The sequence below is a fragment of the Tasmannia lanceolata genome, unplaced genomic scaffold, assembly GCF_043159265.1.
Source record: "Tasmannia lanceolata isolate RefF3 unplaced genomic scaffold, GAP_Taslan_0.1 ptg000012l, whole genome shotgun sequence".
Taxonomy (NCBI): domain Eukaryota; kingdom Viridiplantae; phylum Streptophyta; class Magnoliopsida; order Canellales; family Winteraceae; genus Tasmannia; species Tasmannia lanceolata.
The window spans coordinates 4,205,331-4,231,840 of NW_027518689.1; the positions used below are offsets into that span (position 1 = coordinate 4,205,331).

A 26,510-nucleotide genomic window follows, 5' to 3' on the forward strand; every position below is an offset into this window, starting at 1 on the left:
TAGTTCTATGAGAGTCACAGCTTATGTAACAATGTAAAGGGTCTGTGTGAGTGGACTAAACCATCTTGTTCTTGGTGTGAGGGTTTTAAACCCTCTTGTTCTTAGTGGTTTGTAAAAATTCTCAAGTCTAGACCGTTGTACGGTTTCGATCTTCCTCTGGTAGAAAAGCTCAAAGCCGAATTGGAAAGGAGTCGCAGCAGTGGCTAGATCATGCTCAGTGTGTAGAGGACATTTGATTCTTAGTCTCGAAATTTTATTTGGCACATTGTCAAGTATCCTTTTTACCTCCTTATTAATTCTCATTTTTTTTGGTCTATCTTCAGGAATTTTCACTCAAGTTCTTGAATAGAGAGTAAAACTGAAAGTGGCGATTTTGTAGAACTCTTTCTCATCTATTGTAGTGATTTTGTAGATGATAGACTAATTTGAAGGTGCTGTTGTGCAGGGTAATTTGAAGTTGCTATTGTAGGTGTTCTCCACAGGATCAGCTAGGTTTTGACGCCCTAGCCAATCATGCATGGTTCATTCAATGTAGAATTTATCCATGTATTGTAGACAAGCCCCACAGCGATCTGTTCGTTTGAGATTATGTGAACGTAAATTTGAGTCCAATAACTGGTTCTTGGGCTCCCTATCGAGTGGCCTGGTCCCAAAAATCCATCTCCTATGATGATTCAAACCCTCAAATAAAATCATGTCACATAGACAACTTAAAATGTTAAAAAGAACAACATAAAAATCTACAAAAAAATGGCAACATAAAAAAAATCCAAAAATCATCTTATAGAGAAGATTTTTGGGACATGTCCTATTGATCGATACCGAGGGTATGCAAGTAATCTTTATTTTTATTTTTTTAACTACAAGTAATCTTTATAAATGGCGGTTTTATATGATACAACTGAGAGTAATTGGGACTCTTCTCGACGTGAATAGGCACATATAAATACATGCCCAACAAAAAACATGTAAAGTGTGGTCCTCATCATTCAAACCCTCCATAAATGACTTAAGAAGTTCATAATTCAAACCCTCAAATATATTTCATGTCACATAGATGACTTAAGAAGTTCAATCAAAATGACAATATAAAATCATCCACAAATCATATTAAAGAGAAGATTTTTCGGACATGACCTATTGATAATGGGGGAATGCAAGTAATCTCTATTGTTTTAAGTCGCAGTGGGGCAGTGCCCAAAAATCTCCTTTAGATGTGATTCATTTGTTTGTCCCCACCATAGGTAGGCAGTTCCCAAAAATCTTTTTAAATTGATGATCCAAGCCCTTAGATAAATTTAAATGTAACAAAGACGGCTTAGAAATTAAAATTTTAAAAAAAAATGACAATAAAAACCTCAAAAAATGAAAAACTACAACTTAAAAATCCTTTGGAAAAGATTTTTGGGCATGGCCTATATAAGGAGGGAATTCAAGTAATATTTATTTTTTATCTAATATAGTGTTTTCTACAAGTGGAGATTTTATATGATACTTCGACATAAATGCATGAACTCAAAAACTAAGGTCCGGTACATGGGTCGCAAATCAATTACAAGGAGACTTGGGCCGCTGAGGTAAAAATGTACAGTTATTCATTTTATATCAAATTCTCTGACATCCAGAAAAGTTTTATAATTAGATGGGATCCAGACTTGGCAATGGAGAAAAAATTGTAGAACAAGCTTGAATGGAGAACACTAGGTTCTTTTGAGTCCCAACTTATGTATGTTTTTTTGGGGGCTGTATGTTCTATGAGTCGCAACTTATGTAGCACTATGAAGTGAAGTGAGTGGTTTATGTATATAAATGTTGTACAAGTGCTTATGTAACACTGCATGTGAATGGTTTAAACCATCTTGTTATTGGTGTGTCGACCCTATGTGAATGGTTTAAACCATCAGCTTATGTAACCCAGTAGTTCCAGCTGAAGATTTCTTCACTCCTCTGCGACTAGTAAACTGATAGTGGTTTACAAAAGTCTGACTATTGTACGGTTTCCAGACTATTGCAAAAAGCTCCGGCAACAAAGCTCACAGCCGAATTGGAAGGAGTCGCGCAGCAGCAACGAGATATAATGCTCGGTCTGTTGAGGCCAAATAAATCTTGAAATTTATTTGGCCCATTGTCAAGTACCCTTTTTACCTCCTTATTAATTCTCCTTTTTTTCATTTATTTATTTTCAGGAATTCTCCCTCACAACTGAGAGTAAAACTGAAAAGTGGCTAGTAAGGTTAGTTTAAGAACTCTCTTTCTCATCTTTTTTCTATTGATTTGCAGGTAAAGATACTAATATTTGAAGATTTTTTTCTCTAATGTGCAGGGTAGTTTGTGTTATTTGTCAGTTGAACGCTCACAAGTGGTCATCTCATGTATAATAATGGGTCCGGGGCCTGGGCAAGTCTTTGGCCCTAACCCAAGAAAGGCACCATATAAGGTAGGGGGGTAGCTATACAAGCAGAGTAACCAATCCTAGGGTTTATTCAACCCATGAAAGGCAGCCAATCTCCATAGGGTACACCACCATTGATGGTGTTTTCCACTGGATTGGCTAGGCCCTACTAGCCCCAGGCTTGAGGGGCCCTACCTGCATAGGTCCCTTAATTTTAGATGTGATTCATTTGTTTGTCCCACCATAAGTAGTGCCCAAAAATCATTTTAAATTGATGATCTAAGCCCTTAGATGTATTTAAATGTAATATTGACAGCTTGGAAAGATGGAAACAATGGCAAAATAAACACCTCCAAAAAATAAAAATAAAAATTACTACTTAAAAGGTCCCTAAATCAAAGGGTTTTTGGGCACAACCTATCTATAGAAGAGCGAGAGGAGAGGGGGGGGGGGGGGGGGTTGGTTATGGGTATGCAAGTAATCTTTATTTTTCATCTCTTTATTGTTGTTCTACCAGTGGTTTATATAATATGGATGTCTATTTTACTGTAAATATCCCTACAAGAAAGAGAAAATTAAAAGTGGGGTCCTCATATCTCATGTCATTCATTTGTTGGTCCCCACCATAGGTGGTTGGCCGTGCCCCAAAAATATTCTCCAAAAGTTGATACAAACCGAACGCATAATAAATTCAGTGTAACAAATAAAGGGCTTAAATCATCATCCTATGGTAAAAATTTTAGGGGCACGAACCTCTACAACAAGAGTATGCAAGTAATTTTTATTTTTTATATAAAACATTAACGTGATGATATTATATGATACATGAGTGTGTCTTTCGATGAAAATACATGGAGTCTCACAGACAACGTGGGTGAGAGCAACTCAAATATATGAAGAAAAAGTGTTACAACAAGCCTGAATGAAGACCCTTTTGGAGAACTTGTGTAGGCTTGTGTATGTATGTAGTCTGTACCTATTTCTGGGGTCTATCTTGTTCTTGTTTGTATGTATGTTCTTGTTTGTGGGGCTCATGTATGTATGTAACAATGTAACAATGTAAAGGGTCTGTGTGAGTGGTCTAAGCCATCATCTTGTTCTTGGTGTGAGGTCTCTGTGTGTGAGGGTTTTAAACCATCTTGTTCTTAGTGGTTTGTAAAAAATCTCAAGTCCAGACCGTCTACTTCATCTAGTAGCAAAGCTCAATGCCAAATTGGAAGGAGTCGCAGCAGCGGCTAGATCATGCTAGTCTCGAAATTTTTTGGCACGTTGTCAAGTACCCTTTTTTTACCTCCTTATTAATTCTCATTTTTTTTTGTCTATCTTCAGGTTAGTTTTAGAACTCTCTGTCATCTATTCTAGTCATTTTGTAGATGATGGACTAATATCTGAAGGTGCTGTTATTTGTGCAGGGCTCACAAGGCCATCTGAGGTATATCCTCCATACTATTACTTTCAATGGGTCCCAGGCCGCTATGTCTAGGCCCTAGGCCCGAGCCCACAGTCAGTCAAACCATATAGGTTCATTGACCCTAGAGGCCCGGGGCCTAGCCCCCTAGTAACCCATACAAGCAAGGTAACCATGGATCCTAAGGGTTTATTCAATATAATATTACTATATTAGGCCTAGATCTTTTAGTTTCGTGTTGAACCTCACAATTTTCATTGGCACAGAGTGCGGTGTAACCACCATTGGTACAAGCATGGTTTATCCATGTATTGTAGACAAGCCCCACAGAGAGATCTGTTCATTTCATATTATGTGAACATATTGTGAGTCCAAAACCAAATATTGGACTCAAAAGTAAACGTAAATTTAAGTCCAATAATTGGTTCTTGGGATCCTAATCGGTTGAACAAACATGTCCTTACTCTTCTCGACGTGAATAGGCACACATGTTATTCTTCCAACATAAATACATGCCCAACAAAAAACATGTAAAGTGTGGTCCTCACCGATAGGCCTCGTCCCAAAATTCCATCTCCATATGATGATTCAAACCCTCAAAATATATTTCATGTCACATAGACGACTTAAGAAGTTCAAAATAACAACATAAAAGTCTACAAAAATAAAAAAAATGACAACATAAAAACATTCACAAATCATCTTAAAGAGAAGATTTTTGGGATATGACCTATCGATAACGGGGGAATGCGTAATCTTTTATTTTTTGTCTATTATTCTATTGTTTGATAAGTGGCAATTTTATATGATACGTGGCAATTTTATATGATACATCAGTATACTTACAAAAGTAAAGTGGGTCCCTCATATTTAGATGCGATTCATTTGTTTGTCCCCACCCTACGCCCAAAAATCTTTTTAAATTGATCTAAACCCTTAGATAAATTTAAATGTAACAAAGATGGCTTAGAAAGTTTAAAAAAATGACAATAAAAACCTCAAAAAAATTAAAAAAATACAACTTAAAAGCCTCCACAAAGCAAAGGGTTAGAATCTTCCTTTGGAAAAGATTTTTGGACACGAGAAATATTTATTTTTTATCTACTATATTGTTCTATAAGTGAAGATTTTATATGATACTTGGATGTGTAATGATATTTTATGATGCGTGAGTGTGTATTTCGACATAAATACATGGACTCAAAAACAAAGGTCGGTAGATGGGTGAGAGCAAATCAATTACAAGGAGACTTGGGCAGCTGAGGTAATTCATTTTATATCAAATTTTCTGACATCCAGAAAATTTTTACTTATTAGATGGGATCCAGATTTGTGGCAATTAGTGATAGACTTGGCAATGGAGAAAAATTGTAGAACAAGCTTGAATGGAGACCTTAAAAAGCACCCCACACTAGGTTCTTTTGAGACCCAACTTATGTATGTGTTTGTGGGTTTGTGTATTTGTGGGGGGCTGTATGTTCTATGAGTCACAACTTATGTATCAAAGGTCTGTGTGAGTGGTCTAAAGTCTAAACCATTTTTTTCTTAGTGTGAGTGGTTTATGTATATAAATGTTGTATGAGTCACAGCTTATGTAACACTGTGTAATAAGGTCTATGTGAATGTTTAAAACCATCAGCTTATGTAACACAGTAGTTCCAGTTGAAGATTTCTTCACTTCTCTGCGACTGAGAGTAAACTGAAAGTGGTTTGCAAAAAGTCCAGACTATTGTGTACGGTTTCCATTGCTTTCTGCTGCAGCAAAGCTCACAGCTAAATTGGAAGGAGTCACAGCAGCAACAAAAGATAATGCTCGGTCTGTCGAGGTCATTTGATTCTTAATCTTTAAATTTATTTGGCTCATTTTCATGTACCCTTTTTACCTCCTTATTAATTCTCCTTTTTGTCATTTATTTTCAGGAATTCTCGCTCACAACTTCTTGAATAGAGTAAAACTGAAAAAGTGGCTATTAAGGTCAGTTTAAGAACTCACTTTCTCAACAAAAAAATAAATAAGAACTCACTTTCTCATCTTTTTTCTATTGATTTTCAGGCAAAGAGACTAATATTTGAAGGTTTAATCTCTAAGGTATATATGTACAATGGGTCCGGACCCTAACCCAAGAAAGGCACTATATAAGGTAGGGACCGGACCCTAACCCAAGAAAGGCAGGTACAATGGGTCCAGACCCTAACCCAAGAAAGGCACTATACAAGCAGAGTAACCAATCCTAGGAATGTAACCCATGAAAGGCAGCCAATCTCCATGGGGTGTAACCACCATTGATGGTGTTTTCCATTGGATTGGCTAGGCCCTACTAGCTCCAGGCTTGAAGCCGTACCTGCGTAGGGTTAGATGCGATTCATTTGTTTGTCCCACCATAAGTGGCAGTGCCCAAAAATCTTTTTAAATTGATGATCAGCCCTTTGATATCTTTCAATTTAATATAAACAACTTGGAAAGATGAAAACAATGACAAAATAAAAACCTCCAAAAAATTAAAAAACAAAATTACGACTTAAAAGCCTCCACAAATCAAAGGGTTAGAATCATCATATGGAATAGATTTTTGGGCACAACCTATCTATAGGAGGGTATGTAAGTAATCTTTATTTTTTATCTACTATATTGTTTTACAAGTGGTTTATATAATATGGATGTGTATTTTAATATTTAGCCGCGCCCCAAAAATAAAAATTAAAAGTGTGGGGTCCCCATATTTAGATGTCATTCATTTGTTGGTCATCAAATATATGATGATTCAAACCCTCAAATATATTTCATTGTCACATAGACGACTTAAAAAGTTCAAAATAACAGCATAATAATCTACAAAAATTTTTAAAAAAATGACAACATTAAAACATCCACAAATCATCTTAAAGAGAAGGTTTTTGGGACATGACCTATCGATAACGGAGCCCCTAGATAAATTTAAATGTAACAAAGACGGCTTAGAAAGTTTCAAATATATTTAGATCTTATTTCATTTGTGGGGTCCCCATATTTTAGATGTGTATTTAGAGCCAACCCCCCCTTTAGTGTTAGTTGTTACTACTCTCTATTTCCACCACAAGGGGGTGGCCCAGGGAAGAAAAGAGGGACTAATATTTAGATGTCGCTCATTTGTGGGGTGCCCATATTTTAGATGTGTATTGAGTTAGAGCCAACCCCCTCTAGTGTATTAGTTACTACTCTCTATTTACACCACAAGGGAGTGGCCCAGGGAATAAAATAGGGACTAATATATATTGCTCCTGATATTTGCACTTCAAATGTCTTTGCGTTTTTAATTGGCTTAGGTTTTTATGAAACTGTAAAAACCTTTGACAGCTGTTTAATTTATCAAAACATGGTAGTGCCAACATCAGTAGCCTTCACCTTTTCAAGAAATTAATTCAAAATCACCCCAACCGGCTACAAGTCTAAAAAGAACTTTCTAGCCGTTAGATCATCTCAAAATTAAACCATCCAAATTCAAACAAAGTTGACCGTTTGCTCAAGAAAAAATTCATAAAAATTCAAAATACCCTACAATTTCCAAAGGTGTTTTCTAGCCGTTAGCTTCTAAATATCGGATGGTCAAAATTCAAAGGAAATTGACCGTTGGCCTCTCCTTGTTTTGAATTTAAAAGGCTGGAAGAAGTTGAAATCGGTCTTGAGCCTTGATTTCATGGTGTCAAGGACAAGAGGTACTTTCTCTCACATTTCCTTTATTTTGACAACAAGTTCTAACATTTTGTTTTACATGTTTCTAAACCCAATTAACACTTTAGTTTATGATGTTTCTGTGGTTCTTCTGAAATCTTTTAAGCCTGCTAGCCCTTCGAATTCTCATTGGTTTTCTCTGTTGATGGGTTTTCTTTCTGTAACCTTTTTTAGTTTTTTTCTTCTTCTAGAATGTGTATGTGTTTTACCAGAGCTTCTGGGGGCTTTCAAGAAACCCTTTTATTCTAGGATATTATAAAATGAGAGCTGAGATGAAGACCCTAGCTCTCAACTCTCTAAATTGAAATCCATTCTAGATATGCATTCCCTCTCTTTGCATCTAATTTCTTTCTTGAATTTTTATTCAGCTTACGAATAATATCGGTTCCTTTTGTCCATAGTTTCCCTTTTCACTCTCTTAGTCTGAGTTACGTTTTCAGACATTTTTGCACTTAACTTGCAAATACCTATCTAAAATTGTTGTGGCTAAGAAGTTTAATTTTAAGACATCCTGGACTACAATTTTCAGATGTTTATGGTTTGGAACAAAAATATCATGCTACTAATATGCCCATCTTCTTCTTGTATTGGGCATCCAATGTGCATAAATCAGTTGTAGGAAAGGATGTACGTTGTGTACCCAAACAATGTACACATTGTTTCTTTGTTTGCAGGCAAATTTTCATACTGGAATTTTGCAGTGCAGGCAAATTCTCTCTCTCTCTCTCTCTCTCTCTCTCTCTCTCTCTATTGATAAATGATGTAAAAATCCTTAATGCAGAATTCGAATTGGATTCATAACTACGTGACATGGACTCACAGACAAAGGCCAATACGTGGGTGAGAAGCAAATCAAATACAGGGAGATATTTGGGCAGCTGAGGTAAACGTATAGTAATTCATTTTATATCAAATTTTCTGACACCCAGAGAAATTTTATTTATTAGGTGGGATTATTTGTGGTAATTCTAGATCATTGATAGACTCTGCAGCAGAGAAAAAGTTGAAGAACAAGCTTGAATGGAGAAACCCCTAAAGCACTACAGTAGGTTCTTTTGAGTTACAACTTATGCATGTTTGTGTGGGCCCGTGTATGTATCAATGGATGCATGTTCTATGAGTCACAACTTATGTAACAGTGTGATGGTCTGTGTGAGTGGTTTCTGTATGTATGAGGCACAACTTATGTAACACACTGTATAAGGTCAAACCATCTTGTCCTTAGGGGGGGGAGGGAACTGAAATTTATTTCGCGTAAAACTCACAGCCGAATTGTAAGGAATGTTGCAGCAGCAGCAAAATCATGCTTGGGCATGTTGAGGACATTTGATTCTTAGTCTTGAAATTTATTTGGCGCATTGTCAAGTACCCCTTTACCTCCTTATTAATTCTCCTTTTTCATCTATCTTCAGGAATTCTCTCTCACAACTTCTTGAAAGCAGCTGAGAGTAAAAACTAAGGTTAGTTTACGAACTTGATCATCTTTTTTAGTGATTTTGCAGATGATAGACTAATATCTGAAGGTTTTTTCTCTGATATGTAGGGTAGTGCGGTTATTTGTCACTAAAAGCTCACAAGCTCGAACTTTATTGCTCATCTTTTTTAGTGATTTTGCAGATGATAGACTAATATCTGAAGGTTTTTTCTCTGATGTGTAGGGTAGTTGCGGTTATTTGTCACTTAAAAGCTCACAAGCTCTGAGGTATGTGGAATGTATACCTCAACATGAATACATGCCCAACAAAAAAGGAAGTGTGCCCTCACATTAAAATGCCATTCATTTGTTGTTCCTCACCATATATAGGTTGTGTCCCAAAAATCATCTCCCTGTGATGATTCGAACCCTCAAATTTCATGTCACACAGACGACTTAAAAGGCTCAAAATAACAACAACATAAAAATCTACACACAAAAAAATGACAACATAAAAATATCCACAAATCAAAGGGAAAATCATCTTAAAGAGAAGATTTTTGGGACATGACCTATCGATAACGGGGAATGCAAGTAATCTTTATTTTTTTTCTATTATTTTATAAGTGGCGATTTTATATGATACATTTGTTTGTCCGTAGGCAGTGCCAAAAAATCTTTTTAAATTGATGATCCAAGCCCTTAGATAGATTTAAATGTAACAAAGACAGCTTAGAAAGCTCAAAAAATGACAATAAAAACCTCAAAAAAATTGAAAAAATACAACTTAAAAGCCTCCACAAAAATCTTTTAAATTGATGATCCAATAGATAAATTTAAATGTAACAAAGATGGCTTAGAAAGTTTATAAAAATGACAATAAAAACCTCAAAAAATTAAGAAAAATACATCTTAAAAGCCTCTACAAATCAAAGGGTCATCCTTTGGAAAAGATTTTTGGGCATACGACCTATATGGTGTGTAAGGCAAGTAATCTTTAGTTTTTATCTACTATATTGTTCTATAAGTGAAGAGGACATTTGATTGGAAGGAGTCGCAGCAACAGCTAGATCATGCTTGGTGTGTAGAGGACATTTGATTCTTAGTCTTGTAATTTATTTGGCACATTATCAAGTACCCTTTTTACCTCCTTATTAATTCTCATTTTTTTTGTCTTCAGGAATTTTTGCTCACAACTTCTTGAATAGGTTCAAGCAACTGAGAGTAAAACTGAAAGTGGCTATTAAGGTTAGTTTAAGAACTCTTTCTCATCTGTTTTAGTGATTTTGCAGATGATAGAGTAATATTTGATGGTTTTTTACCTAATGTGAAGGGTAGTTGCTGTTATTTGTCACTTGAAAGCTCACAAGCTGCCATCTGAGGCCTATGATTACTTTCAATGGGTCCCGGGCCACTTGTCTAGGCCCTAACCCACGGTCGAACCATATAGGTTCATTGACCCTAACCAATCCCTTAGCAGCCCCCCATACAAGCAGGGTAACCATCCTAGGGGATTAGTCAAGATAATATTAGGCATAGATCTTTTAGTTTCGCATTGAACCTCACAAGTTTCATTGGTAGGGGTGGGGTTCTCCACAAGATCGGCTAGGCCCTACTAGCCCTAGGTTTCAGAGGCCCTGGCCATGCAGGGTAACTATACAAGCATGGTTTATTCAAGGTAGAATTATCCATGCATTGTAGCCAGGTTGCCCGGAGGTCTGTTCTTTTGAGACTATGTCATCCTATTATGAGTCCAATAATTCGTTCTTGGGCTCACAATCGTTTGGCATAATCTTAAAAGGTTCAAAATAACAACAACATAAAAATCTCCAAAAATAAAAAAATGACAACATAAAAACCTCCCACAAATAAAAGGGTTAGAATAATCTTATAGAGAAATAAATTTTAATTTTATTTATACAAAACATTATTTATTTACAAGTGATGATATCATATGATACATGAGTATGTATTTCGACGTAAATACATGCCAACAAAATGTAAAGTGGGGCCCTTACAGAAATAGTAACATAAACCCCTCCACAAATCAAAGGGCGAAGATATTTTCAGTCCCCCCACAGTACGCATGCGCCCCCCTTATAATGTGAACAGTGGGCAACTTTAACGCTTTTTGATGTCCGATCACGTTAAAAGGGGAGCGTATGCGTACTGCAGGGGGAGTGAAAATATCATTGCCCAAATCAAATGTTTAAACTCCACAACGAGTGAATGCAACTGATCTTTATTTTTTATCTACTACTTTATTGTTTATAAGTGGCAATTTTATGTGATAGTTTGTATTTCAACATTTATAAATACATGCCTACAGAAAAAGTAAAGTGGGGCCTTCATTTGTCTGTCCCCACGGTGCCCAAAAATCTTATTAAATTGATGTTCCAAACCCTCAAATATCTAGTGTAACATAAAAAGTAGGGCTGCAACTCGAGCCGGGTTTTACCCGACCCGCATCGACCCGACCCGAAAATAGCCTGGGTTGGGTTCCGGTTTCATGGTTTCGGGTCGAGCCGGGTTGAGCATCCAAAAGCCAGCATGAATCTCAGGTCGAGCCGGGTTTGAAGGGGCCCGACCCGACCCGACCCGAGTTACATAAGTTATATAGTATGTACTTTTTTTTCTTCTATTGTTAGTTAAAAGTTAAAAGTGAAAACCCACGCACCCACTGTTATAGTATGTGAGTGCAATTTCTGCTTCTATGAGTTGAGTTGATTCAAGTGTTTGATTCAGTATTGTTTGATTGTCATTACAACATTGTTTGATTCAAGTGTAATGTGAGTGTAATTACATCATTGTTTGATTCAAGTGTAATGTGAGTGTAATTTCTGCTTCTATGAATTGAGTTGCTTTGCCAAACAAGAGTTTTCCTTAAAAAATTGCGTCAACGTGAAAAAACTCGACCCGACCCGAGATTTATCATGGGTAGGGCCGGGTTTGGGAATCGTGGGTTTTCCGAAAAAAAAACCCGACCCGACCCGACCCGAGATATTTCTCGGGTAGGGTTGGGTTCTCCAAAACCCGACCCACCCGACCCGAGTTGCAGCCCTAAAAAGCCTCCACAAATCAAAGGGGTAGACTATTCCTATGGAAAAGATTTGTGGGGAAGACATCTTTATTTCTATCTATTATTACTTTATTATTGTACAACTGAAAGTTTAATATGATACATACATGGATGAGAATTTTAGTACAATTATATGCATACAGAAAAAAAAAATGAAAAAGAAAAGTGGGGTCCTCATATTTAGATGGTCCCCACCGTAGGTAGGCCATGCCCCAAAAATATTCTCCAGATGATATGATCCAAACCCTCGATCGGATATAAAACATGATCGGTACAACATTGATGACCTAGAAAGTTCAAAAAGTGACAACCTAAAAACCGCCACAAATCTAATCTAATCTAATCTAACTACTGTATATAAAGGCGGAATCGTGGGTTAAGTTCTTCCACCCTTTGCCGTTATTTCCGCTTGTGTTCCACTGCCATAATTTCAATTGTATCCCACATGTAAGGGCATTTGTGTCATTTACCGTTATTTCCGCTTGTGTCACACCTTTTTACCCACACGTCAGCATTACTCTTTTACCATTAACCCCTTTGTTGATATCTAACATCTCTAGAAATTATTTGAGGGTAATATCGTAATCTACATACGAAAAGTACTGACACGGGTACCTGTCTATGACAATTACGGCAAAAAACTACCAAGAAGAGGTAAAGACATATGACAATGACGAAAGAACTGCTTTATATTACGCATGCAGGACACTTGCAAAATATTAATGGATTCCGGGCACCTGAAGAGGAACAACAATTATGAAAACCCCTATCGATTGGAGGACTAGGATCAACCTATGGAAATGGTTTTACGGGCACAACCGATTGATGTTGTGTTCCATCACATGGACGATTTAGATCAACCTATAACCATGGTTTAAAATTTCGGTTTCGGTAACCGTTTCGGACCCCACCCAAAACCAAAATTTAGGTCCAAAATTTGGTAATTTGGTTCGAAATTCCGGACCGAATTTTCGGACCGAAATTCCTATGGAAAAGATTTGTGGGGACGACATCTTTATTTCTATCTATTATTACTTTATTATTGTACAACTGAAAGTTTAATATGATACATACATGGATGAGAATTTTAGTACAATTATATATGCATACAGAAAAAAAAAATGAAAAAGAAAAGTGGGTCCTCATATTTAGATGGTCCCCACCGTAGGTAGGCCATGCCCTAAAAATATTCTCCAGATGATGATCCAAACCCTCGATCGGATATATAACATGATCAGTACAACATTGATGACCTAGAAAGTTCAAAAAATGACAATCTTTCTTTCGTCCATGATATTATATCCAATTTGATCTCAGAAGAGCAATATGGTTCTAGTGTTGATCATTTCCTTGAAACACTGCCATTTCGTTCAACCCAAAGGTTCCATATGTTTGCATACGGGATGGAGTTCCACAATGATTGGTCGAGCCTTCCATGGAATGCTCCCCCCAATTCGTGATAACCTTAGAGATGCTCCTCTGCATTACCCAAGTTATTCTGAAGAATCTTAAAGTTTTCATCCATATTGCGTGAAAGTACGGACAGTGGATGAATAGACAGCCGAGAGTTTCTTCCGCAACATGACAGAGTACACACTAGCTTGCCATGTGGATAGATCTTCTCTTCAAGCGATCAAGCATTCATGTGAAACTGTCCAAGCAAAAGTCATGATTCGATGGGGAATCATTGCTCTCCATATGCGAGACCAGTTTGAGGGCCTTCCATTGCTACTGTTTATCTCGCGAAAGAAAGATTTCACAGAGAATTCCCGCTCGGGTCCGGGGGCCATATACATCAGTTGGACACCTGCTCAAATAGATATAATGTGGCTAAAGTCTGGAGTAAAGTCACAAGAGAATTAAATCTCATCTTCTTCCTTTAGATTCCTACGAAGTCTAATATCCTAGAACATGTTCCCATGGCCACCTCATCTCACTAGATTGTCCGCCACCGTGGATTCGGGGTTATCTGCTAGTCTGAAAAGTTAGGGTGGGAATCACATAGGCATCTCTCCCCCAACTATAGGTCCTTCCATAATCTAACATTGTCTCCCCGTCCCGCCTTGAATCTGATGTAATTTAAAAAGAAAGGCCTCGCGTATGAAATCAACTTCCAGGCGCCGGATCCCTTCCTCCTAGGTGGGTCTCTGCACATTCAGTCGCCCCATCCCCTTCTGTATTTTCCGCATATGATGGTGTGCCACAAAGCCGAATTTTCAACCCCAAATCTCCATAACCACTTCCCCAACATTGATATATTACGAAGTTTGATTCCTCCAATCCCAAGCCCTCCGTTCTTTTTAGAGATGCATACCTTTTTCCACTTGAGCACTCCCCCCCCCCCTCTTGCAGGAACTCCATTTGTAATTTTTCAATTCGGTTTGCTATCTTGACAGGTATCTTGAACAGTGACATGAAGTACATGGGCATATTGGACATGGCTTAATGATGGTAATTCTGCCCCCGAACGATAGGTATTTTCTTCTTCCACGATGCTAGTTTTCTTTCGATCCTCTCCACGATCATGTCCCATTGTGCCTGTTTGGGGATCCCATATCCCAAGGGGAGGCCTGAGTAAGTTACTGGTAATGTACTCTCCGTACATCCTAGAATTTGGGCGTATTTGCTGATTAAATGGTCTTCCAAGTTTATGCCTGCAATTCCACTTTTGAAGAAATTTATCTTTAGACCCGTTGTCATCTCGAACCACCTGAATAACCGTCTGAGATTTACGACCCGTGATTCCTTCGTCCTTCAAAAGTACCAATGTATCGTCAGCGAACTGCAGATGAGAGACCGTCTTGGAATTACGATATGCTTTAAGCCCAGTGATGAGCTTCTATTAGGAAAAACCATAAATACAATATAGTTACGAAAGGTGACTTCTAGAGTGAAAATTTTACTTAGGCAATAGCTTGGAAATACATATAAAGAATGGAAACGAACAAATTGAGTTAGAGAAGAATTTCTAGCAATTGAACAAATTGATTGACATCATTCACACAAAATAAGGGAGCTTTTGTAGGTCTTGTTGGTTTGACTAACTATTCTTGATAGGGAACTTTTGGAATTTAGTGATGATGGTTTGTGATTTCAAAAGAAATAAAATTAGTAATTTATAGGTGTGTGTCAGCTTGTTTCCCTTTTGAGGTAGCGATTCGGGTTTTGGGGTTTTGAAAAAAGGAAAAAAAAAATTCATATCTAAAAATTTGCCCCAAATCCGGGTCATTACACACCTTGAGTAGGGGACTGTGAAACTGGATTTTCATGTCTAGTGGGAGCTGTGAAACTAAATACGACCTTCACCAGTAGGGGTTGTGAAACTGCCTATGACTAGGTTGGACCGATCAGCAACCTATTGCCATTAGTAAACTTCCCTACCTTGCATGTAACAATCTATTGTCCCTACCTCACATTTAACAATCTATTGTCTAGCCATGGTTGTAAATTTTGGTTTCGGTCCCAATTCCAACCTTGGCCGAAACCAAAATCCAGTAATAGGAAAAAAAAAGTAATATTTTATTACATCCGAAATTTCCGCCAAAATTACTCAAATTTCAGAATAATACTATATTTTTAAAAAAAATGAATTTCCTGAAATTTAGATCCAAATTTTCGAAATTTGGAACCAGCCCAATGTCTAGGTGAGTTACCTATCTTCCGGAGCAAGCCGAATTAGAGAGAAAGAGAGAGGGTGGCAATATCAAAAGAAGAGGATGTGCTATTTTCTATTTGCGCAAAGGTGTGCCAAAGACGCCCTTATGCTTCGATGAAAAGGCACAAAGAGTACATTTCGAAATCGAGAGGGAAAGCAAGGAAGAACAAGATTCATCCATGGCGAGTCTTTCAAGCCTTGTTCACGAGCTTCGTGAACGCATAGCAGCTTCTTCTTCCTCTCCTTATGAGCCAGGATCCTCAGATTTCGACCCTTTAGAAACCCGATTTCGCACTGTACTTCCTAACCTCCTCCAAGCCTACGTCCTCCCCTCTTCAACAGGTTTCTCTCTCTCTCTCTCTCTCTCTCTCTCTCTCTATATATATATATATATATATATATATATATGAGAAAAGTGTAGCTACACATACGTGTAGCTAACTTAGCTACACCGACGCCTTAAAATACAATGGGCCCCACATTGTTTCGGTGATGCAGACCATTCATTTGATGGACCCTCACATAGATAGGATGTGCCTAAAAAATCAGCTCCATAGGATCATCCCAACCCTATGCTTTGTGGAGGCAATAATGGACGTGTAAAAGCCTTCACAAATCTGCCCATTTTTGCCTCCACAGTTTGAAGGGTTGGGATCATCCGATGGAGCTGATTTTTTGGGCACACCCTATCAATGTGAGGGCCTATCAAATGAATGGTTTGGATCACCCAAACAATGTGGGCCCACTGTATTTTAAGGCGTCGGTGTAGCTAAGTTAGCTACACGTATGTGTAGCTTCACTTAACTCTCTCTCTCTCTCTATATATATATATATATATATATACACTCTTTAAATTTCCCCTCTTGTCTTCAACATCTAAACAAAACTTTTACAGTGTTGAAGCTTTTATCTCACACCGCGAGGAATTTCCCCGGAGTTTTCTATCATGGAAAGGCTAGTGCTATTCTCCCCATCATCGGTCGAATCTTGCCTTTCTTTTCGGAGCCCGCTTTCCGGTCAGTCTCTGTATTTTTCTCTCTATATATATTCATCTATCTTTATCTCTCTAACCTAGGTAATTTCTCTAATAAAGAAGGGAACTCATAAGATTTCTTCAAAATAATGGAATCTCCAAAAACCCCCAAAACATAAAACAAAAAAAAGAGTTTTGGAACACTTAATAGAACAGTTCATTTATTATGTCAATTGATTAAGCTATGCAGGATTAAGACAATGAGTAGTAAAAGTTAGAATAGAAATACACATAGAGGCTTAGGAAAACATAAAACGAAAGAATTTCATCATAATAAGGATATAAGTAAGTATCTATTTGGAAGAGGAGATGGCTCAAGAATTTCATCATAATAAGGATATAAGTAAGTATCTATTTGGAAGAGGAGATGGCTCAAGGCTTGGATGGAATCTTGGGATGCAGAATAAACTCCTTTCACCCACCTCTTATCGTGGGCTACCTCTAGGGGGCAGTAGGCCTAATAAGGCGAGTTGTGGCCATATAGTAGAGAGGGTAGAAAGAAGACTGGATACATGGAAAAGAAATTTAGTCTCGAGAGGAGGTAGAGTCACTCTCATAAAAGCAGTTCTAGCAAACATTCCTATTTATCAAATGTCGGCATTCAAATGCCCAATGAATGAGGGGCTCAGATGATAAGAGTAGCATTCCTTTGGTGAAGTGGGAGTAAGCGTGTAAACCCCTTAAAAGCGGGGGCCTTGGCATTAGGAGCATAAAGGAAACAAATATTGCCCTATTAAGAAAATGTCTGTGGAGGTTTGGTAAGAAAGAGAATCATCTCTGGGTTAGAGACTTAGAGTTATTGAACGTAAATATGGTGCTTCACCGGGACATTGGGTTACAGGAGTGACATTATGGAGAGATATCTTGAAATTTAGTCACCTGTTTACAGTTGGTGTAAGATTCAAAGTCTATGCAGGGGATAGAGTTCGATTCTGGTTAGATAAATGATGTTATGATTTGACCCCTAAAAGATATGTTCCCGGATTTGTATGTGATAGCATTGTTCAAATTTGGTTTTGTTAAGGATCATTTGGAAAGAAGGGAAGATAGCGTGGTTTGGAATCCGAGGTTCAAGAGGAAATTCTTTGATAGAGAACTTGCATCCATTGCTAGGCTATTGATAGTACTTAAAGAGGGATACATTAAGCAAGATGGGGAGGATAAATGGGTTTGGATCTGGAATACATCTGTTGAGTCCTCGGTTAAGTCCTCTTATCATCATTTAGTGGCTTGTCCTATGGTTTCCAAGGTAGCTAGAGTGTGGACATTCCAAGCCCCCTTAGAATGTGCACCTTTGGGTGGGTGGCCTTACGTCAGAGAATTCAAGCGGTGGACTTTCTTCGCAAGAGGGAGATGCTAATTGTGGACCACTATGGCTTATGCATTGAGGCGGGAGAAATAGCGGACCACCTTGTCATTCATTGCAAGCTAGCTCGGGAGGTGTGGATCAAACTCCTAAGTAGATTTGGTATCAATTGGGTGTTCCTAGAAAAACTCGTTGATCTCCTTCAATGTTGGTCGTTAGTCCCTTGGAAGAGAAAGGAAAAATCTTATGGAATGTGTCCTTCTTAGCTGCTGTTTGGGTGCTATGGAAAGAAAGGAATTCAAGAGTTTTTAAGGGGGTCTCAAAAAGTCCGGCCTTCGTGACGATTTCCTGGGTGAAATCTCTTCCAAGTTTCAAATTTGTATCAGCCTATGACCTATGGGAAGGATGGAAAGGAGTATGTTGTAGTGTGGAAATTAAGCAAAAGATTGTTCAAGAATGGGTTCCCCCCGCTCCTAGCTTTTTAAAGTTGAACTTTGATGGCTCTAGTTTGGGAAACACCGGTCTGGCAGGAAATGGAGGCATTCTTAGAAATGATCTGGGGAGGTGCTTTGGGCATTTGCGGGTCTCATAGGGGAGGCGGACGCATCCAAGGCCGAGGTGCAGGTGGTGCACCAAGGCTTAAAGTTGTTGGTAAGAGATCGCTTGGACAATGTGGTGGTATAAGGGGACTCCCTAAATGTCATTCCGTGGCTCAATGGTTCGCAAAATCAATTTTGATGGTTCGAAAGATTCTTTGATGAGATGCAAGATTGGGTGGCCTTTTTCTCATCGATAGTGTTTCATCATGTTCGTCAATCCGCTAATAAGGTGGCGGATAGCCTAGCTAGAGAAGGAGTTTCAAAAGAAGCCCTAGCGTTGTTTGATTCCTTTCCTCCCTGACTTCATATGTAGTTGCTATGTGATTTGCCCTCATTTGTATTGTGCATATTTTGTACTTTGACCATCTCGGTTTTTTTTAGCAATAAAATTGGCTGCCATTAAAAAAAGGATATAAATAAGATAAATGTAAAGGAAATAATGGTTATCTCTTCTCTTGACATGTTACTTTTATCATTTTTTTATTAATCACTCTTATAAACCTGCCTAAATTCTTCCAATTTTTCTTTCTTTCCAACAGTGGCAGTCTAGACAGTAGTTGGGAGCTGATGGTTTGCATTTTTTATTAGTCACTCTTAGAATTCTTCCAAAAAATGTTTTTTTTTCCTTTCCCACAGGGGCCACAGTGGCAGTCTAGACAGTAGTTAGGAGCTGATGGTTTGCAATAACAGCTGCAAGTAGATTAATTGACTTGAACTGATAATGGTGAAGATCATTTGAAGTAGGAACTCATGAAGCTATTTTGGGCTGTGACTGCTTTAAGCCATACTTTTATCGCCGGCATTGCCTTTCAACTGCAGATTCTGTGATCTGGATTTTGGTTGCTTGGCATTTGAGAAACTCCTCTTAAGTGGGCCCATACTAATTGGATCATAGTTTTAAAACTCCCCATGTCATCATGGACTCCTCCGATGTAACTCCCTTTTACCTTGGTCGTGTTCCACTCTTTGCCGCTGCATTCCACAGTTTGCCCTAGAGAGTCAATAAAAATTCCCTTGACTCTCCCGAGTTATGACTGTGTCAACCGAGTACTCAGCCACACCAACCGAGTACTAGACCGGGTCGTGCCGAGTTGACTAGGATTTTCTTCGACCGCGTTTTGACCTGCATCCGTCTTTTGAAACACTGCATTGGATAAAGTGCTTTTACTGTTGATTATTGTTATGATCATCATCCTTTTAGAAATTGTAGTTGATGCCCTTGTCCTGCAATAAAATGCTTTTCTGCTATGATTTGTGGACACGGACACGAATGTCGCGTGTCAACACAGACACAGAGTGTCGGACACGGCAAACCGACACCCCTAAAATAGAAAGTACATAATCATGGTTTGTGGACACGGATTTGTGTGCCGAGTTGTACACAGATGAGGTATGTAACATGGCAACCCCTAAAAATCTAGAAATAGTGTCACACTCATACACATACATGCATATAAAGTTACTAACACTTCTAACAGTATACTTAAAAAGTGTCTAAAGGAATGTCGACACGTGTGGACACGGGTGTTGTGTCGTGTCCGACACAACACGTGTGCCGGCCTTAAATTCTAAGCGTCAGCCAAATCATAGCTTTTCTGTCACATAGTGCTGGTATTCTGAGGGCATCTTGGATAGGTATATGCCGTTGTTAAATTATTTTCTTCTCATTATGTGTTGCATGCCTTGATGCCTGTTAGTTATTTAGCATTTTGATATTGTTTGTGTCAATTTTGACATCGTTCCCTCTGCAACATGTCGGTTGGTGGACGGTATTGTTTGAACTTTCAGCTCTCGTCACGGGGTGATTTTTGAGACAATTGCATCACTTCTATCCTTGCTCCGTACAGGAGAACGAGAAGCATATCGCCAGTTTTTCTTAGATGCCATGTTGGTTGTTGAAGGTATCATTCCTCAGTAGTCATTCACCTTTGAAAAATATATTATGGTATGGCATATCATATACTTGCACTTACATATGTGTGTGTTACATGTATATATTTATACTTTACATCTCCATTAGCATTTATTTTCTCACATTTAGTCTATTCATGAGATGTGTGGGGACCATGGTTTTAAATTTCAACCAAAATGCCGAAAATTTTCTGGAAATTTCAGATTTTGTCCGGGACCTAGACCACAATTCTTAAAATTTCGGCCAAAATTTTAAAATTTACACCGAAATTTCGGTTTCAGAAACCTTGGTCAAGACTCCGGACTTGAGCTCTGTAAAAAAAAACTGACATGCCTATTCATGAGATGTGTTAGGACTCAGGACTTGAGCTCTGTAAAAAAAAACTGACATGATGTTCTTTTCATACAGATCTTTTATATGTGGCATCACTGTATGCAGACAAATCAAATGTCGCCGGTTCCACTAAAGTGTCATTGAAGTGTTTCCACGGGTCATTCGCTTTAATATCTAGTGCCCCGGCTCTTCTTAGTGACCTCCCAGCATGTTGCAGACCCACAGATGGCCCTGGTGTTCTGATTGATCTCACAGATAAGCCAAGGTGGCAGCCTTTTGCCACTTGGACTATTAAGCTTCTTAGTAAATGTCTTACTGAAGGAATTCTTTATGTGGAAGGACTCATCAATGCATCTTTCGTGACTGCTGCGTGTACTCTATTATGTTATGGGGATTCTGCTTTGCATATGGTAAGTAGCATCTCAGATATGGTGTTGGGCATTATTAGTTATTTAGTTGAATTCTGAGATGTGCTTAAACCAATAGTTTTTAATTTGCTGATTCTTTACATTCTAAGGCATGCTTTGACTTCACGCGCATTACAACATCAGTGATAGATGCAGATATTGTTCCCAGCGAAAAACTTATTCGATCAATATCGTCCATATTGAGCCAAGATAAAAAGGAAATAATGTTCAGGTATGCCTTCATTTTTTTTTTTGAATAATTCAGGTATGCCTTCAGCTATCATAAAATCCATGCCAACTTGTCTCTGTCTAGCTTGAATTGTATGCCTTTAACGTGCTACCATAATTCAAAAACTTATGAAACAGTATTGGGCTTAGTACATATATTGATACATACATATTTTGTTTTTGAAAGATATCTATAGATACATACATATGTAAGTACGTATATGTATGGATGTGTATTATATGTATGGATGTATATATAACATATATATACGTATTGATGTGTATTATATACACATGCCTATGTGACGCTGTGAGGGTCATATCCATTAGATCCTTGATAGCCATATCCATTAGGTCTATCATTGATCTTCCCACAATATGTGGATTAATTGATTAATTGTTGCTGCTCCCTCTCAACTGTAGCTATGTTGGCACTCATTGTTCTCATCTTTGGGCGAAGATCAGAATGGAGATCCCAACAAATATCTTGTGCATCTCCTCTTTTCTTGCAATGAACGCATTTCATTTTGTCTCTATCATCCGTCAGTGTCCCTACACATGGTTGGCTTCTTCCACAATTGTTTCCACCTCCTTTATTGCCTTCAGTATAATCTGCTACCAGAGTTGAATGCTCTACTTTTGTAGCTGAACGAGGACCATAAAGGTTGCCTTTCGATTGCTACTTGGATATAACTATAGATAGATTCAAGAGGAGGTAGCTCATGTTTCCCAAGCACCTGAACCCGTTGGAATTCTAGATCTTGGTTCAAGCTTGCTAGAAATTAAAACATCTTGCGTTGCTTGGTTTGTTCTTTATATCTTAGAGACTAGGGGCTATTGGCAGAGAATGATCTAGTTCCAATCCCCATATGCAGCTGGTAAATTCAGGATACATCCTTCCTTTAAGAATAGGTTTGTGCTACTGTTTCCCATATATCCTAGGCAGTCCTAAAAAATAGTAGATTTCTACAAATACTTGTCTCCATTGAATGTGAGAGCCAAGCCATCATTGTGGGATTCTCACCTTCCCAATCATCATGGGATGGATATTTTCTTTGGGTTCTTTAATCTTCTCGGTTATTTAACACAACTTACTTCGGCTACCGGTAAACATCCTATCCGATTATACCCATTCCAAATTGTTTCTTCCATTAAGTAATCCTGGGTGCTCATTGTTATCATTATTCCTGGGTTGTCATTATGAATTTATGACTACTTCAGTTGATTACTGGTTGTTTAACGTCAGACACCTTATTCAATGCTTCTTCCATAGGCAATATATCAAATCAAGATCTCACCCAAATAGAACATCGACAGAAAGAGATTAAGGATAGATTTATATGTTCTCAGAATGTCTTGCTCAGAAAATCTTCCTATTATGTTTTTAAAGGTAATATTTTTTGGACAAATAGAAAAATGACAAACCATTGAAGTGGGGTTGGATTTCACATGATTTGTCTTAACAAGATGGAATTAAGTTACGCGAAAGGATTAATTTTTTTAGGTTGTTATACTATTTTTATGTCTTCCTATCGTGCTTCAAGTTCTGGTTAGTATAGGCTGAAATTTTTGTCTTTGTTTTTTATCAATTTTGAGAGAAATGTAGTAATCTGTGCGGCAGAAGCTAGTCTATTCAGAAGTTATTCTGAAAGTTCATGGGTACAAATTCAGAATATGGATAGTAGAGTTTCCCACAGTCATATATTGTGGTCATATCTTGCAATGTCAAAAGTTTATTTTCTCTCTTTTGGGGAGGTAAATTGGAGTTTTGGGTGACCCCTGCCAGTTTTTTTTTTTGAATGGTACCCCTGCCAGTTTATTAATTAATAAAAGAAAGTATTAGCATTACGTCTGAGTCAACTAGTTGTTGGATCTCAATCCAGAGGCTGTGCAGGAGACTCCAAACCCTCCATAAACAGAGAATGTTATTGATATTAACTTAACTCCATGGAGGAAATGGACTAGATGCAAACTGCAAATTCACAATTTAATATATTCATAGAAGAATGCTTTAATCTGCCTTGAGTAATGGGAGAAAAAAAGATGACGATCATCTATAATCTGACTCCCATTTCTAGAATAACCAAGCATCATTTTGTGCCGTGGTTAAAGGTTTCTCATTGGTGATGGTACAAACATGTGGCTGAAATCTTTAATGTGTCTAAGCTCAAGAACCTGCATGTGCTTTGAGTTTCATTTTGATTTTTTAGTTAATTGAGCCCTAATTTCTTGATTACCATTTCTCTATTAAGTTGTCACTGAAAGATTTCCGTTCCAGAAATGCAGTGTATGATTCATCCATGGGTGCTTGCCTCCATGTACTTCACTCTAGCTGTCAGGATGATGTTGTTCAGGTCACAGCTGGTGACTTAGTTAGTGTTTTTCCTCAATCAATACGGAGGACAGATAGCCCAGAACTGGAGGTTAATATTTCTGCCCTTTTGTTCTTATGTAAACACACATGGCTATTCTTGTTTTACAAGTTTTACCCATTTCTTGGTAGCTGATACCTATGTCACAAATATCTCCAATATTTTCAAAATATCGCATTTTTATTGCGACATTTTGATAACCAGAACTTGAAATATCACGATATTATCCTGATATTTTCACGATATTTTTATTTTATATTTTTTCTTTAATTTTATGTATTTTTATATTTATATAATTTTAGTTTTATAGTTTTTCCTGATATAAACCCTACAAAAAAAAAAAAATAATAATATACTTGCCGAGAAATTCCCGAGAACGATATTTGATGACATAGGCTGGTCATCAATGTAGACATCAGAGGTGGCGAAGGATTTGAGAACTCTATAGTTGGAGAGAAGCGCCCGGCTCAGAATGTGGTCAATTTAGCAAGTAAGCGCCAAAAGATAGAGACGGAGAGATTGCTTTCTAATACTAATGCCCGATGGTGAGGGTGCTTGTGTGTCTACATGTGAACGAGACAAAGAGTATGCTAATTACATGGGTGAATTACTTCATTCTTTTGTTGGCATTTTGAGTCCAAGTGATTCTAAAGCTGCTACTTTGACTCAGAAAACTGCTTTGATGGCTCTTAGCATGCTTTGCATTGTATTCTGTAACTATCCTCAGACCAATTTGTCTCTTACCATTTTTCAACATGTGATTTGTTGGATACCTCAGATATGTGAGCAGGTATGTGGAAATTGTTAAAAGCACTAGCAATTGGTTACTAGAATACCGCCCTTTTTATTTTTTTCTCTTCTCCCCCCTCGTATTATTCTAGTTAGGATTGCTTCTTGCAGGCAAAAGAAAGCAATTCACTCACATTTGATTTATCCATCTATTTGGAAGCAATTCACAGCATACTACTTCTGCAAGGTACGTCAGTTGACTGTCTTTTCCCAACTTTCACATCACATAATTAGACAGAATAGCTAATTCTTAGCACCTTTTCAGGCTACCATGGTTTTAAATTTCGGCCGAAATACCGATATTTCGGCTGAAATTTTGGATTTCGGTTGGGACCGAAATTGCAATCACCAAAATCTGAAATTTCGGCCAGAGAAAATGTGATTTTTTAAAGTTTTTTCCCCAAAATATCGGCCAAAATTTCAGTTTCGGCTGTCGGAAACCGAACCCAAAACCAAAATTTAAATCCTTGCAGACTACTATGTCAACTTTGAGACCTATTCACTCTTCCCGAGCTTGCAAGTCTGTTTCCGATTCTGCCTCATCATTTTATATCTTGTCTATTCTGTTGTGCAGGTTCTCTTCCTTTGGGAATGAGGCCTTTTAAAGATGAGGATAATGGGTGGATGAATTGCACAGGGACCTCAAGTTATGACCATCCCAGATATGAAAATTTAATAAATTTTGTGTTAAAACTTCCTTGGACTCATTCTCTCCAAGTTACCCAAGCTCATCCTCTCTGGAAAACGAGATGTCTCTCTCTTCAAATTCTTTCCAAGATCGGAGTTAAAGTAAAATCTGAAGGCGATCTTGAAGTCCTGGACTTGGCTCTTCATGATGAAGATGAAAAGGTTAGAGCTGAAGCTGTTATTTGTATGCCTGTGATTGTCTTGTGCTCTGGCGGTAGTCTACTACAGCCTATCTTTGAAAGACTGGAGTAAGTCAATTATAACTTTTTTAACATATTTACATATGCAAGTTATGATTTTACCGCGTCCCGGCCGAAGAGTTCAAGGGCCTAGTGTAGTAGGTGTGTCAATTATAACTTTTGGAAGAATTGCTAAAATCTGCCCCTACAAGAGATTGTGGTTCTGTGATCTTTGTACTTTCCTTTTCAGTACGCCTAGTTTTAGGTACCTGCAACAAGTAGGGATGGCAACTTGTGACCCAAGCAGCCTTTGTCCAGCAATCAAACAAGCAAACACATTGTAAACATAGATATTGTATTGCCTATTTCTGTTTTCAAGCAGTACTGATCTTAAAGTCCCCTTGGCTATGCCCCTCACGATCTTCTTTTTTTATATGGCATGCCCCTCATGATCCATATATTTTATTTTATTTTATACTATAAAACTTGTCTTATTCACCAAAAAGATTGAATGTTTTTGAAGTTTAATGAACTTCACGTAGAATGTATACATGGTCCTCTAAGTTATTTTCTTAACTTTTATTTATTTGTTGCTCAATTTTAGGTTACTGGGGAAAGATAAGTGTGACCAAGTAAATAAAATTGTTGCCTGTTCTCTTGGCTACTTGTCATGCCTTTATGGATGTTATAATGCCATTGGTGATCTAAACGGAAATTATTGCAAAGTTTTCCTAAATAACTACCACAAGGGGCAGATTCAGACATTGGATCTTCTCTTGAGAGGATTTTGGTGTCCACAGTGTGACAAAAGGGTTCTGCATGATCAAGAACAAAATTCTGAAGTTCTAAATCTATGCCAGGTGCAAAGCATGGAGGCCGGTTTTTCATGATAAATTAGTTTCTCCAGGTGGTGAGAGAGCGCTAGTGCAGGTAGGAGAAGGAGACTTGGGAGGGCCTACACCAGTGAGTAGAGGATGATAAGTGGCCAAAAAACTAGGAAATATTGTC

General features: G+C 37.9%; 1 protein-coding gene across 8 annotated transcripts; it reads left to right on the plus strand.

Moving 5' to 3' along the window:
* Positions 1-4,441: 4,441 nt before the first annotated feature.
* On the plus strand, positions 4,442-25,910 carry LOC143887571 (serine/threonine-protein kinase ATR-like). Of its 8 annotated transcripts, XM_077391651.1 has the most exons (16): positions 4,456-5,626; positions 5,721-8,392; positions 8,482-8,554; positions 8,922-8,969; positions 9,168-9,211; positions 10,104-10,171; positions 15,635-15,999; positions 16,553-16,673; positions 20,384-20,496; positions 20,916-21,250; positions 21,358-21,479; positions 23,754-23,898; positions 24,260-24,432; positions 24,518-24,637; positions 24,748-24,823; positions 25,211-25,910. In XM_077391651.1, exons 7-13 carry the CDS (start codon positions 15,837-15,839, stop codon positions 24,293-24,295), a joined length of 1,035 nt encoding a protein of 344 aa, XP_077247766.1. In that variant the 5' UTR covers positions 4,456-5,626; positions 5,721-8,392; positions 8,482-8,554; positions 8,922-8,969; positions 9,168-9,211; positions 10,104-10,171; positions 15,635-15,836; the 3' UTR covers positions 24,296-24,432; positions 24,518-24,637; positions 24,748-24,823; positions 25,211-25,910. The 8 variants fall into 8 exon arrangements, with proteins under 8 accessions (XP_077247768.1, XP_077247767.1, XP_077247766.1 ...); XM_077391652.1 differs by having other exon boundaries at positions 4,448-5,626; positions 20,946-21,250; positions 24,260-24,637; XM_077391645.1 differs by having other exon boundaries at positions 24,260-24,637.
* The last annotated feature ends 600 nt before the right edge of the window (positions 25,911-26,510 follow it).